Source organism: Homarus americanus, unplaced genomic scaffold (genome assembly GCF_018991925.1).
Source record: "Homarus americanus isolate GMGI-L3 unplaced genomic scaffold, GMGI_Hamer_2.0 scaffold23518, whole genome shotgun sequence".
In the NCBI taxonomy this organism is placed as follows: Eukaryota; Metazoa; Arthropoda; class Malacostraca; order Decapoda; family Nephropidae; genus Homarus; species Homarus americanus.
In genome coordinates, this window is record NW_024745451.1 from 373,861 (window position 1) to 388,154 (window position 14,294).

The window sequence follows — 14,294 nt, forward strand, 5'->3', positions numbered from 1 at the left end:
CCCTCCCTCCCTCCCTCTTCTCCGGCAACCTAACAGAAATTACTGTGTGGAAATGAGGCTGGTCGTCCAATTTCCATCCTGGAGTGAGAGTTGTTGTAACTTTACACCTGGAGTGGTGCTGAGGGCAGGTGTGTTGGTAGTAGGGGGTAGTTGTTAGTAGGCGTTATTTTGTTTTTTATTTTTTGTCACAGCGGCTAGTTTATTGTGCACCCCCATACTCATCCTGTGAGCGGTAGCACAAAAGGATTACAGTGTAGAGTTCATAAAGGTTCAGTATAACTAACCCCCGTGGTCAGGATATTATGGCACTGAATGTTACACAGTATTTCAAATAAATTCTTTTTGTTCTGTATATAAAGGGTAAACTTATTCACAACAGCGTGAGTACAGGAGTGTGTGGCCATATGTCTGGCCGGACACTTTTCATTTAGTTTTGTTCACATCTTTTTAGTAATAGGTGGTGATGGTGTTAGTTATGGTGAGGGCAGGTGTGTGATGACGATATTAAGGGAATTTAGGTTATTGTTGTAGTAATTTCATCGTCGGTAGTGGTGGTGGTAGCTAGTAGTTATGGTGATAATGGTGGTAGCTAGTAGTTATGGCGATAATACTGGTAGTTAGTAGTTATGGCGTTAATGGTGGTAGTGGTTAGAGTGGCGATCGTGTGCTTTGAATACTTACCATTTTGTTGATAAATTACCTGATATAACATTTACTGACTCACCTTAACAAGAGAGAGAGAGAGAGAGAGAGAGAGAGAGAGAGAGAGAGAGAGAGAGTTAACGAGTTAACATACTATACGTCTTTTTCCTTTTATACTGTAGAAGAGTTACTTTAAATTTCGTAAAAGTTATTTATGTTTGACGGGGCAGTGTGTGTGATACAGTACATTGATTATTTATCTCTTTTTCGGTACCACAAAAAAGAGTCATTGTGTACTCGACCGCCTTCACCTACAGGTAAACCTAGGTACCCATTCACAGCTGGGTGGACTGAGGGTGCCCCGGACGCTACCTTTAGGACGGGAGGCGAGTATTGTATCCTGTTAGCCGATGCATACATACATACATACATACAAAGTGATATTTACAGAAGCGTGGTGGTTGTGTTGACGAGCATCATGTTAGTGGTTACTGAGGTATGCAGGTGGGAGCCAGGGGTGGTGGTGGGTGTTGGGTTTATAAACAGTGTGTGAGGAGAGGAAGGGGAGTTGGGGTGAAGGGAGTCTTGCTTCACACCTCTCTCACTGTATAAGAAAGTCCATTGTTGTTTGCTGGTGTGGGTAGGTGGGTGTAGTGTGTGTGTGGAGGGGGGAGGGCAGGGCTCCTGTCTGTCACTAAGGGCTGCTTGACCTCCAACAGGGTATAGAGAGGCCACCTCCGGGCTTGCCTCAACTTAACTGGTAACCTCCTGCTTGTACTGTACACACTAGCACTGTGTTGTGACAAGTAAACACAACATCTGGAGTGGAGATTCTTCAGGTGATCCGAAAATATTTATGCACACGTGATACTGTAGCTGTACGCTGTGTTTATCTGTAATTATTCATGACTATTATAACATAACTCCACTCCTGTCGGTCATAAATTTTTCGCTTCATGTAATTAGACTTGGGGTGACGGAGCGTCGTATGTGAGGTAACGCTTCTACACACACACACACGCACGTAGCGTCCCTCAACCCGGCTAGGGTGTGTATCAAGGGCTCACCACTACCACTAATAACAATAACTTCAATAATATAAATAAGAAGTATAATAATATCTATCTTTAAACACCTTGACACAGTTCACTAAATATTAAGTTGGTATACCCTAAACAGCTGAGTGATTCTTAATTAATATCACTAATTATTTTACTGTCACCTTAAAACACCTTGTCTTTACCACCTGTGGATCATGGTCGCGAGGCAGGGTTGACCTCTGGAGAGCTTATACCGTGATGTACTAGGCTTGATTCCACTGGATATAATCTGGAGTGGCGGAGGGGCAGTGTCAACAATTCGATGGGTTATCCTGGAGGCCATTTCTCCCAGAGTTGGTGGATTATAGTGATTGGATGGGCCATAATTCGCTGTGGTAATCCTCCTCGTAAATCCTTGGGTGGTTGGGATTTACTGTATTCCCCGTATGGTTGATGTAGTTAAGTGATAGGGTGGTGCACGATCGAGGTTAATGACTCTCCTGAGGACCATTAGAGGTGTGTGTGTGTCCACGGAGCTCAGTAACGAGTGTTGGTGTAGATCAGTGTCACGTCAGTAGGTCACTCGGACAGTAACCGTGGGTAGTAAGTAGTTCAGTGTGCGAGTAATCTGGTAGGACTGTAGGAAGATGAGTAACCGGCGACAGTAGAACAGTACCAGCGGCAGTAGTAGGTCAGTAGATCACGTTATGCACTGTACCATCTGTAAGGCCCTAGGGAAATGCCGCAGCGGTCATGACGACGAAAACTGTTTTGTGCAGAAAATAATGGAATATTTTTTGATGTTTTAGACGTGTCATTTCCACAAGGGACTCTGTAAACACAAACATCAAGGGACTCTGTAAACACAAACATCAAGGGACTCTGTAAATACAAACATCAAGGGACTCTGTAAATACAAACATCAAGGGACTCTGTAAACACAAACATCAAGGGACTCTGTAAACACAAACATCAAGGGACTCTGTAAACACAAACATCAAGGGACTCTGTAAATACAAACATCAAGGGACTCTGTAAATACAAACATCAAGGGACTCTGTAAACACAAACATCAAGGGACTCTGTAAACACAAACATCAAGGGACTCTGTAAACACAAACATCAAGGGACTCTGTAAACACAAACATCAAGGGACTCTGTAAACACAAACATCAAGGGACTCTGTAAACACAAACATCAAGGGACTCTGTAAACACAAACATCAAGGGACTCTGTAAACACAAACATCAAGGGACTCTGTAAACACAAACATCAAGGGACTCTGTAAACACAAACATCAAGGGACTCTGTAAACACAGACATCAAGGGACTCTGTAAACACAAACATCAAGGGACTATGTAAACACAAACATCAAGGGGCTCTGTAAACACAGACATCAAGGGACTCTGTAAACACAGACATTAAAGGACTCTGTAAACACAAACATTAAAGGGACTCTGTAAACACAGACATTAAGGGACTCTGTAAACACAAACATTAAAGGGACTCTGTAAACACAGACATTAAAGGACTCTGTAAACACAAACATTAAAGGGACTCTGTAAACACAAACATTAAAGGACTCTGTAAACAAACATTAAGGGACTCGGTAAACACAAACATTAAGGGACTTTGTAAACACAAACATTAAAGGGGACTCAGTAAACATAAACATCAAGGGACTCTGTAAACACAGACATTAAGGGACTTTGTAAACACAAATATTAAAGGGACTCTGTAATCACAAACATTAAGGGACTTTGTAAACACAAATATTAAAGGGACTCTGTAAACACAAACATCAAGGGACTCTAAACACAAACATCAGACTCTGTAAACACAAACATCAAGGGACTCTGTAAACACAAACATCAAGGGACTCTGTAAACACAAACACCAAGGGACTCTGTAAACACAAACATCAAGGGACTCTGTAAACACAAACATCAAGGGACTCTGTAAACACAAACATCAAGGGACTCTGTAAACACCAACATCAAGGGACTCTGTAAACACAAACATCAAGGAACTCTGTAAACACCAACATCAAGGGACTCTGTAAACACAAACATCAAGGGACTCTGTAAACACCAACATCAAGGGACTCTGTAAACACCAACATCAAGGGACTCTGTAAACACAAACATCAAGGAACTCTGTAAACACAAACATCAAGGGACTCTGTAAACACAAACATCAAGGGACTCTGTAAACACAAACATCAAGGGACTCTGTAAACACAAACATCAAGAGACTCTGTAAATACAAACATCAAGGGACTCTGTAAATACAAACATCAAGGGACTCTGTAAACACAAACATCAAGAGACTCTGTAAATACAAACATCAAGGGACTCTGTAAACACAAACATCAAGGGACTCTGTAAACACAAACATCAAGGGAATCTGTAAACACAAACATCAAGGGAATCTGTAAACACAAACATCAAGGGACACAAAAAACAACCATCAATTAAGGAACTTTGTAAACACCTTATATATATATATATATATATATATATATATATATATATATATATATATATATATATATATATATATATATATATATATATACTATATATATATATATATATATATGTCAATACCAAGTAAATCACTGTAGGTGCGCGTGATCTAGGTATATGCTGATAACCACAAGGAAAGAAAGAAAACACAGAAGTTCTAGGCACTTTCGTGTAATTCACATCTTCAGGGTGAGTACAGACTAGCAGGGCATATATATAATATATATATATATATATATATATATATATATATATATATATATATATATATATATATATATATTTATATATATATCATGTAGATCAACAAACGTGGATAAGATAAATCTTGATAAAATCACACGGGAAAAGGAAACAACGGAGCACCTTAGCTTTCGTCTTTATTCAAGGCGAAAGCTAAGGTGCTCCGTTGTTTCCCTTTTCCCGTGTGATTTTATCAACATTTTATATATATATATATATATATATATATATATATATATATATATATATATATATATATATATATATATATATATATATATATAATTAAATCACTGTAGGTGCGCGTGATCCAGGTATATGCTGATAACCACAAGGAAAGAAAACACGAAGTTCCCAAGCGCTTTCGTGTAATTCACATCTTCAGGGGTGAGTACAGACTAAAGAGAAGTACAAAACAAGGTGTATATATACAGAGGAGGTGAGACCAGGTCCACAATGGTCAGGTATTAGGTAATGACCCTACTAATCTTTAAATAGCACGGCAACGGTCGGTAGTCAGGTCAGAGGGTAAGGTGACCCAACCTTCTCACCTGGTTACAAATCTTCTTAATTACAAAATTTTCCAGTTTGTACATGCCATTACTCAAATTCATGTTGAATGCTTCGGTATGTTTAACTCATGCACTGTTAAACAAATGTTAATCAAGAACTCCACCAACAACACAATTGGTTGCATTTATAAAGTTCCTTGCAAGGAATGTAATATGTTTTACTTAGGTCATACAGGTAAAGATCTTGTAACTAGACTTAAACAACATAAATATAGTGTTAGGACAGGCCAGGAATCCAATGCTCTGTTTGTTCATTTGAGGGATAACAAGCATTGCATTGACTGGGATAATATATATATATACTATATATATATATATATATATATATATATATATATATATATATATATATATATATATATATATATATATATATATATATATATATATATATAATTATATATATATATATATATATATATATATACTATATATATATATATATATATATATATATATATATATATATATATACTATATATATAGTATATATATATATATGCTGAAGCTAACTTGTATCTTAAGGCAACCAGGTAAGTACGTGCTCACCTGAGTTAAAGGGAATTTTTCACATAAGAATTTTTGAGAGTCGAGGAACCTGTTTGTGTGTGTGGGGGGTATAGTATAGTTAGTGGTCTGTGTAGTGGGTTAGAGGCATAGTGTTGCTGTATAGGAGTGGTGTATAGGGTAATGTTGCTTCTGTGAAAGTTTTTGAAAAGATGACAGGAGGCATAGCGGGGTCTGATCTTGGCAGGCGAATTGTGCGGTTGTTTTTATTTCACTGTCCATATATATCCCCCCCACCTCTTGTTCTACCCCCTCCCTCCCCTTTTTTTTTTGGTAGAGAAAGGAGGGGTGAAAGAAGATTAGAGGTGGGGGAAGGAAGTTATAGTTCGGAAATTGAAGAAATTTAGGAAGAGGTAAGAGAAGGCGGACTGACCGCCTAGCTAAGCTAATAGTGTGTTAGGGTTGTGTCATGAGTTAGTTATTGTCTGTCGGTAAAGGCACTAGACATCCTTCCCTGTCCCATATATGGGTGTTTTGAGGGCCTTATTTCATATTCCGCCGACCCTACTGGCGGATGCTGGTCTAGGGAGGTTGTCTATTGCCTGGTCGTGTAGATCGGGGGTGGTAATGGACCTTTTGAGATTTGGTAACATTTTGGGAACCATGTATGGTTGTTGTCGTTATGTGGTGGGAGTCTTTGAAGGAGTTCTTGCTTTGATCGTTCTATCTTTTGCCAGATTCTGCTGGCCAGGGTGTGCGGCTGCTGGATGATGGGTTTCATTCTCAGGTCTCTATGTATCTCGGCTGTGGTTCTGGTGAAGGGGTATCTTTCACCTGTGACGAATCTTAGGGCTTCATTTTGGACCCCCTGTAATTTTAATATTTGAGTGGTGCTCATAGTATGAAGAGGTACTGCTGGGTAAGTTATTATCGGTGTGATAAATGATGTCACCAGGCGGAGTTTTATTTTCTCAGGAAGCGCTTTAAAGTGGTATAGTTTTCTCAGCTCTCTTCTTGCCTTTTCCTTCCTGCTGTGGACATGATGGGAGTAACCTGTCGTGGATATATGCAGGTCCAGGAGGGTGCCTCTGCTTTTGTATTCTATCTGGGCATTATTGGTTACTAATGGATGGGTTTTCCTTCTGCATGAGGATATCACTGTGAATTTCGGGAGACTGGTTTGGATTTTCCATTGTTTTTCGTAATTATTTACCCTTTCCAATTCCCGCCTGGTGTTGTCGGCCTGTAACGCTCGAGATTTTCCTTGATGTGTTGTTATTTGAGTGATGTCATCTGCATCCATAATATCTCCCTCTTTCCACCCAACCTTCCTACCCTCTCCCCCCTGCCAGGTCTTTGTCTCTTGTTTGATGACGTCACACCACCGTTGCTATGGCGACCCCCGCGGTCTCTCGTAACCCGCAGTGCAAGTATATTCTTAAAGGTGTATCTTATGCCAACACGCTGTAAAATATATATATACATTACCTTATATCAACACATCCAAGAAAAATTATGTGTAAAAGTAAGAGTGTAATTATATAGCGAATTATAGTAGTTTGCAAGTAAAATTGGTTTAGTTATGATGACGTGGGGAATATCCACTTTTGGCTTAGGGCATAAACAGTACATTATGGAGGCATAGTATACTCGTCAAGAGAGAATGTGGTTTACCTTGTGGTGGTGTAGGGCGAGGCGGCAGGGGAAGAGAGAGACAGACGGACGCACACTCCTCTGAAATGGATACACTTGGTTGTGGGTTCGTGGCCGATGTTCCTAGTAGATTATTTAATAGTCTAAAGCAGCAATGCCAGAGAGGTGATGAGAGGTGGCCCCATGATCTATCTCTGTGTGTGGGTGTGGTGAGGACATGGCGGTGGAGGTAATGATGTATATGTGTGTGTACTCATGCAAACTTCCTCCCCCTTTATTTATATAGTTAATTTGTTATTTACTCTGAGTTGACAAAAGATATAGATAATTACAAATGCAGTAGAGAATTACAATATTAGGTTCGTGGGTTAGTTTTGTTTAGATCATCGAATATAATAAAAGTATAGACATCGTGGGTTATTCTTTTGTTTTGCCGATTTGTATAAGTACCAGTGTCTGTTGTTTTTATTATTATTATGTATTATCGTTTTAGTCTTTTTTATTTTATTTTAAGTAACGTGTCAGTCGCCGAATATATTAAACAAATATGGTGCATGAAGAATTTAAAGACGTATTTCTGATTTTGGGAAGCGTAGTGTGGTAATGTAAACAAAATGACGATACGTGTTTGTTTTTCTTTGATTGGGGATAGTCTTTTTTTGGGGGGTCAGTTGTTGTGGTGGTTGGAAGTTGTTGTTGTGGTTATTGAAGATTGTTGTTGCTGTAGTAATTATTGAAGTTTGTTGTTGTGGTTATTGGAGTGTTTGTTGTTGTACGTTGTTGTGTTTGTTTTGATGTTGGTTGGTATAATTAAGGGACTTGGTATACCGGGGTGTGGTTAGTTAGTTGATGGGAGTGGTGGTAGATGGTGTTGGTGAGAGTTAATGGTCAAGACGGTGGTCTCTCTCTCTCTCTCTCTCTCTCTCTCTCTCTCTCTCTCTCTCTCTCTCATACACACACACGAGAGATAGAAACATAATTAACCAGGGCTGATAATCCACCTCAGCTTGGATATGTTAACACTGATCTCGTTCTAAGCAAACACCATTACTGCCGCTATTGTACGAGAAAAAAAAATGTTCTTGCTGAAGATTGCGTCAAATATACTGTGCTGTATATACCTGTATTGATGAACCTCTGCATCCTGCTGCTTAACATAGAGGTTACTGATCCCGTGATATAGTTTGGAAAATAGTTATCGATCAGAACTAAAGACGACCAGACGAATTGGTGAATTAAGAGAGTTTGGAAAATAGTTACCGACCAAAACAAAAGACGATCAGACGAAATTAATTGAGACTTTGGAAAATAGATATCGACCAATTTAAATGAGATAGCTTGGAAAGACGTAAGTAGGTACGCCATTACTAGGGGGAAAAACAATCGATTTAAGGTTTTATTCAATTTGTCCTGAAATGGATCCCACGCGTTAGGGAAGAAAAAATAATGAGGAGAATGGCCAATTACAAGGTGAAATTAGGAACTTTGGGAGAAGGTTTAGCGAAAGATATAAAGGTGTTTTATTATTGAGAACTGTGGGGGAGGCCTTGGTGGTGTGTGGGTGGTGGTGACGCTGATGGTGCTCGTCGTGGTGGTGGTGATGATGGTGTTAGTGGTGGTGGTGCTGATGATGCTGGTCATTGATGGTAGCAGTGCTAATGGTGGTGTAATGGTCACCATGCTTGCCTCGCAAGCGAGCAGACCCGGGCTCGATCCCCGGGCTCGATCCCAGGGCAGGGTGAGACTATGGGCAAGTATCTTTATGCTATTTGCCTCTGTCTACCCAGCAGTAATTGGGGACCTACTGTATATGTTAATCGATTTGCGGATCATATTCCGGGGTAATGGTAAGCCAGTGCAGTTGGTGAGTTGTCCGGTCTTCTCAGACTATTCCTTGACACTGGGCCATGCAACTCGTTAACTTAGAGTGTGGTTGTTGTGTTGGCGACAGCTTCTTCACCTTAAAACAAATTTGCTCCTAGGTGGCCCTTGGGCCGGCCATCCTCGTTACACGAGGAGCAACTATTATTACCATTATAATGGTGATGATAATGATAGTAGTAGTGGTGTTGACTCTGCTGGAGGAGGTGACATCGAGCTCACACGCATAAATCCTTCGGCCAATTCTCTACTGCGAATATTATGTTAATTACGGAAGGCAAAAAAATCGAGGTTCTTTATAGTCTTTTAAAATAAACTGAGCGGGAGATTAATTTGAACTAAACTCGGGAGCAGGGAGGTAATTTGTAGCTTGGGGGAGGGAGTCCACGCCTCCTTTGGGAAATTGTGAACTATTCGATGCACTTGGTTAGATTCCTCTGCTTTTTATAAGATGCTCGTGTGTGTGTGTGTGTGAGAGAGAGAGGTGGCAGTGAAGTGTCTGTGTGTAAGGAGTGGTGTGTCTGTCTGTCTGTCTGTCTATCTCATATAGAAAAAAAATTCACATCACTTAGACTTTACAATAATCACAATGAACAAAGATATATATATATATATATATATATATATATATATATATATATATATATATATATATATATATATATATATATATATATATATAACAAGTATAAAATAACTCACCTTGAGCTACTGATGACTAATGGAGGTATAGGTGAAACAAGAACCTGACTGACCAAGATAGGAGTTAATTAAGTGTGAAGTAGTACAGGTGTTGTGTGGTCACCTGTGTGGTATTGGCTCTTCAGTAGTGGTGGTGGTGGAGGGTTACAGTGCCTGGCAGCTTACGTGTTCGTGAGACAGACAGACAGATAGATAGATAGATAGATAGATAGATAGATAGATAGACAAACAGACAGACAAGTGGAAGGGGGAAACGGACTGACAGACAGAACGTGCGAATTTGTCTGTCTGTCTGTCTGTGTATGGATGTACAGTAGGTGCCGTTAATTTGTGATGTGACAATTAGTGGCACCTGGCAGTTTTGGATGGAGGTGAAGTGCCCCTCTGGTAAAGGTATCCGAGAATCGACCTGGGCAGGAAATAATTACATTTAAAAATACTTCAATGCCTTATATTCTCAGGTGAAAACGACACCACCTACACTACCTACATTAGCATCACCGGCTGCCACACCTTCAGGAGTACTGCCACCCTTCATAGAGGTCATACTCCACCTCCCTTACCACCTTATCGAGAAAAAAAGGAAAATAGTAAAAAAATAAAATAAATGATAGCTGAAAGATTGAACGATTATGTACGGTGGCGGAAGACGAACAGCTATCTCGAGTTTCCTCGCCTGACTGAAGCCTCGACACCAGACGACACAGCTTCGGCATCACACGACACAGCTTCATCACACGATACAGCCACCATCACACGACACAGTCACCACGACATCACACGATACAGTCACCACATCACACGATACAGTCACCACATCTTGCGACACAGCTTCATCACACGACACAGCCACCATCACACGACACAGTCACCACCACATCACACGATACAGTCACCACATCACACGATACAGTCACCACATCACGCGACACAGCTTCATCACACGACACAGCCACCATCACACGACACAGTCACCACCACATCACACGATACAGTCACCACATCACACGATACAGTCACCACATCACGCGACACAGCTTCATCACACGACACAGCCACCATCACACGACACAGTCACCACCACATCACACGATACAGTCACCACATCACGCGACACAGCTTCATCACGACACAGCCACCATCACACGATACAGTCACCACATCACACGATACAGTCACCACATCACACGATACAGTCACCACATCACGCGACACAGCTTCATCACACGACACAGCCACCATCACACGATACAGTCACCACATCACACGATACAGTCACCACATCACACGATACAGTCACCACATCACGCGACACAGTCACCACATCACACTGAGATGATAATGTTAGAACTTTTGCTGATAATATTGTTATTATTTTGAACATGTTAAAAGATAAACTTAACATCATCCCGTAGTTAACGTCAAGTACTGTACAACCAAGAGAATAATTTCGTGGTTGTGTAAGATTTTTTTGTGGTGTGTTAAGGTGAGGTATTGTTGGAGGCTATGTAGGAAGGTACTGTTGGAGGATATGTAGGAAGGTACTGTTGGAGGTTATGTTGGAAGGTATTGTTGGAGATATTGTTGGGGGATAAATAATACACATATATTATGACAATGGCAGACAGGAAGTAGCAGAAGTACACACACACACACACACGCACACACACACACACACACACCTCTCCTCCGACAATGTCCCACCTCCTTCCATTACTCTTGGTCCGAACACACTCCAGGTTGTAGATTCCACGAAGCTCCTCGGCGTCACCATAGACAACAAACTAAATTGGAAACCACACGTCAGTGAAGTCATCAAATCCTCCAGTTTCCGTCTCCACCTCCTCCGCCGACTCAAGTCCCTCGGAGTTCCTGCACACGAGCTCCTCAGTGTTTACACAACATTCATACTTCCCAAGCTCACCTATGCCTCCCCCACCTGGTCTTCCTCCCTAAATACCACACAACGTAAACACCTAGAAAAAGTGCAAAAGAGGGCATGCAAGATTATTCTCTCCCCTTCCTACTCCACATATCAAGAAGCGCTCAACACACTGACCCTTTCGACTCTCACTGACCATCACCACGACCTCATCTGCAAATTTGGTAAGAAGCTTCTACACCATCCCCGACACCGGCTCCTACTACCACCTGAGATCCCTTGTCCGAGAATTGCTGTTCGACACCACAACCGCATTCAGCCCATACGTGCACGAACTGATCGCTATAAGAACAGCCCAGTCCCAACCATTGTAAAAATTATCAATAACTTGTAATAAATCAGTGTATTCACTCCCAGTAAACACTGCTCCTTACACTGTCACTATGTTGAAATGAACTGTAGTTTGAGCTTTTCCACATCTAGTTATTATATGTCTTATTTGTGTCACTTATGTTACTTGAATATTATTTGTAATTCGTAACCCATTCCCCAAATATGTAACTGTATATTTTCAGCCTTCTGGCTGCCAAGCTCTTTCAATAAACCGTTAATTATTATTATTATTATTATTATTATTACACACACACACACACACACACACACACACACACGGCGCAGGCAGAAAAAGACAAACAGACTGCGGTGGTGGTGGTGGGCTGGCTTTACCAGATATATCCCAGGGCCTCTGCAGGTGACCCAGACATCGCTGCGGGCGGCACGTGTGGAGACCCAGCGGGTACACGAGAGGGCGCCGCTGGTAGTAAGGTCACAAGTCAGTAACCTCGACGGGGATTCAGGACTGACGCGGTTCAAAGTCTCGCTGGGCGGGGCCTGGGGGAGGTATGGATTGGTTCCCTGATTTTTTTTCAAGACGTGTGTGTGTGTGTGTGTGTGTGTTGGCCATGTACACTTGTAACTTGATCTTATGTATACGTAGATTGACACAAATATTCATGACCACTTGATTCGAGGCTTGGGTTGTCGCTGCCAGTGAAGCGGCCGTGTAGAGGAGGCAGTGTGGTGGTGATGGGGGAAGAGGAGGCAGTGTGGTGGTGATGGGGGAAGTGGTGTGGTTGTAGTGGTGATAGGGGAAGGAGGCGATGATGGATGTGCGGTTGTGGTGTTGGTGGAAGAGGTGTGTGATGAAGATGATGAGAGGGAGGAAGGAAATGTGGAGGGGGTGATATCTGCAGTCATTATGGTGGGGGGGAGGTTAAAGGCGTCTGCTAAACCGGGGATGGTAATGTGTACACACCCCCCCATCCCTTCCCCACTCTCCATTCCTCCCTCTCTCCATTCCTCTCCATTCCTCTCTCTCTCTCTCTCTCATTACTCCCTCTCTCCCATTACTCCTCCCTCCCTCTCTCTCCCTCCTCCCTCCTCCTCCCTCCTCCTCCCTCCCATCCTCCCTCCCTCCTCCTCCTCCATCTACCTCCCCTCCCTCCTCCATCTACCTCCCCCCCATCCCTCCATTCCCTCTCTGTTTATCTACTGACCATTTCCGGCACTGTTGTGATATCTGCGGACGTCACCAGGCCTGGAAAATATACTCACAACACTACACCACCAGCTTCGTCTGTCTTGGTGATGGTACGACACACACACACACACACACTCTCTCTCTCTCTCTCTCTCTCTCTCTCTCTCTCTCGTGTGTGTGTGGCGGAGGTGGGTCAGGTTTCCTAGGCCCGTGTAGAAAATTATGTTTAAAGTGATGGTACCGTTGAGGCGTAATGTAGGGGGGGGGTGTGCTTATAGAAGGTCAGAGGTCACCAACCCTTACGCTTACCCACCCACCTGGTAGCATTAGGGTGTTGTGGATCGTCAGGTGATAAGCCTTAATCTTGACATGATCCGTGTGTTTCCCGGTATCTTATCAGAGTTAGGATATATGTTAAACAGTATAATATTAACCATTCAGGGTACCGGATGGATACCTTAACCATCCCTGTCGTCTTATTGATGATTCTGGTGTTCGTTTTGAGAGCATATGGACACACGCTTAGTGAGTTTTGAGACCACATGGACACAAGCTTAGTGAGTTTTGAGACCACATGGATACAAGCTTAGTGAGTTTTGAGACCATATGGACACACGCTTAGTGAGTTTTGAGACCACACGGACACAAGCTTAGTGAGGTTTGAGACCACATGGATACAAGCTTAGTGAGTTTTGAGACCATATGGATACAAGCTTAGTGAGTTTTGAGACCACATGGATACAAGCTTAGTGAGTTTTGAGACCACATGGAAACAACACTTAGTGAGTTTTGAGATAGACGCTCGGGTGTATAAATTGTGAATGTGTAAATATGTTATTGTTAAATCGTGAGTGTTATTGTTGACCTGGAGTGTTTAGAGGTCACAATACACAGCGTGGGGGGTGTTTAGAGGTCACAGTACACAGTGTGGGAGTGTTGAGGGGTCACAGTACACAGCGTGGGAGTGTTGAGGGGTCACAGTACACAGCGTGGGCGAGTGTAGCGGCCTTGCGGTGTGTTGTACAGTACCTCAGGAGCGTCATTTACCCAAGTTGCTCCTAGCGTTTGTATACCATCTACTGTATACTCTACCCGCTGTTGCT

At 42.0% G+C, this 14,294-nt stretch overlaps 1 protein-coding gene across 2 annotated transcripts in view; it reads left to right on the forward strand.

Annotated features, from left to right (window-relative positions):
• The window catches only part of LOC121878689 (cyclin-dependent kinase 17-like), a 100,791-nt gene that overhangs the window by 71,739 nt on the left and 14,758 nt on the right, over positions 1 to 14,294 (forward strand). The window contains exon 1 of one of the 2 annotated variants that reach the window (XM_042385040.1): positions 13,943 to 13,973. The exons of the other annotated variant lie outside the window; for it this stretch is intronic. Coding sequence (XP_042240974.1) covers positions 13,958 to 13,973 — 16 coding nt within the window. The 5' untranslated portion in view covers positions 13,943 to 13,957. Of the gene's footprint in view, positions 1 to 13,942; positions 13,974 to 14,294 lie in introns of those variants that run through there. 2 annotated transcript variants of the gene reach the window in all.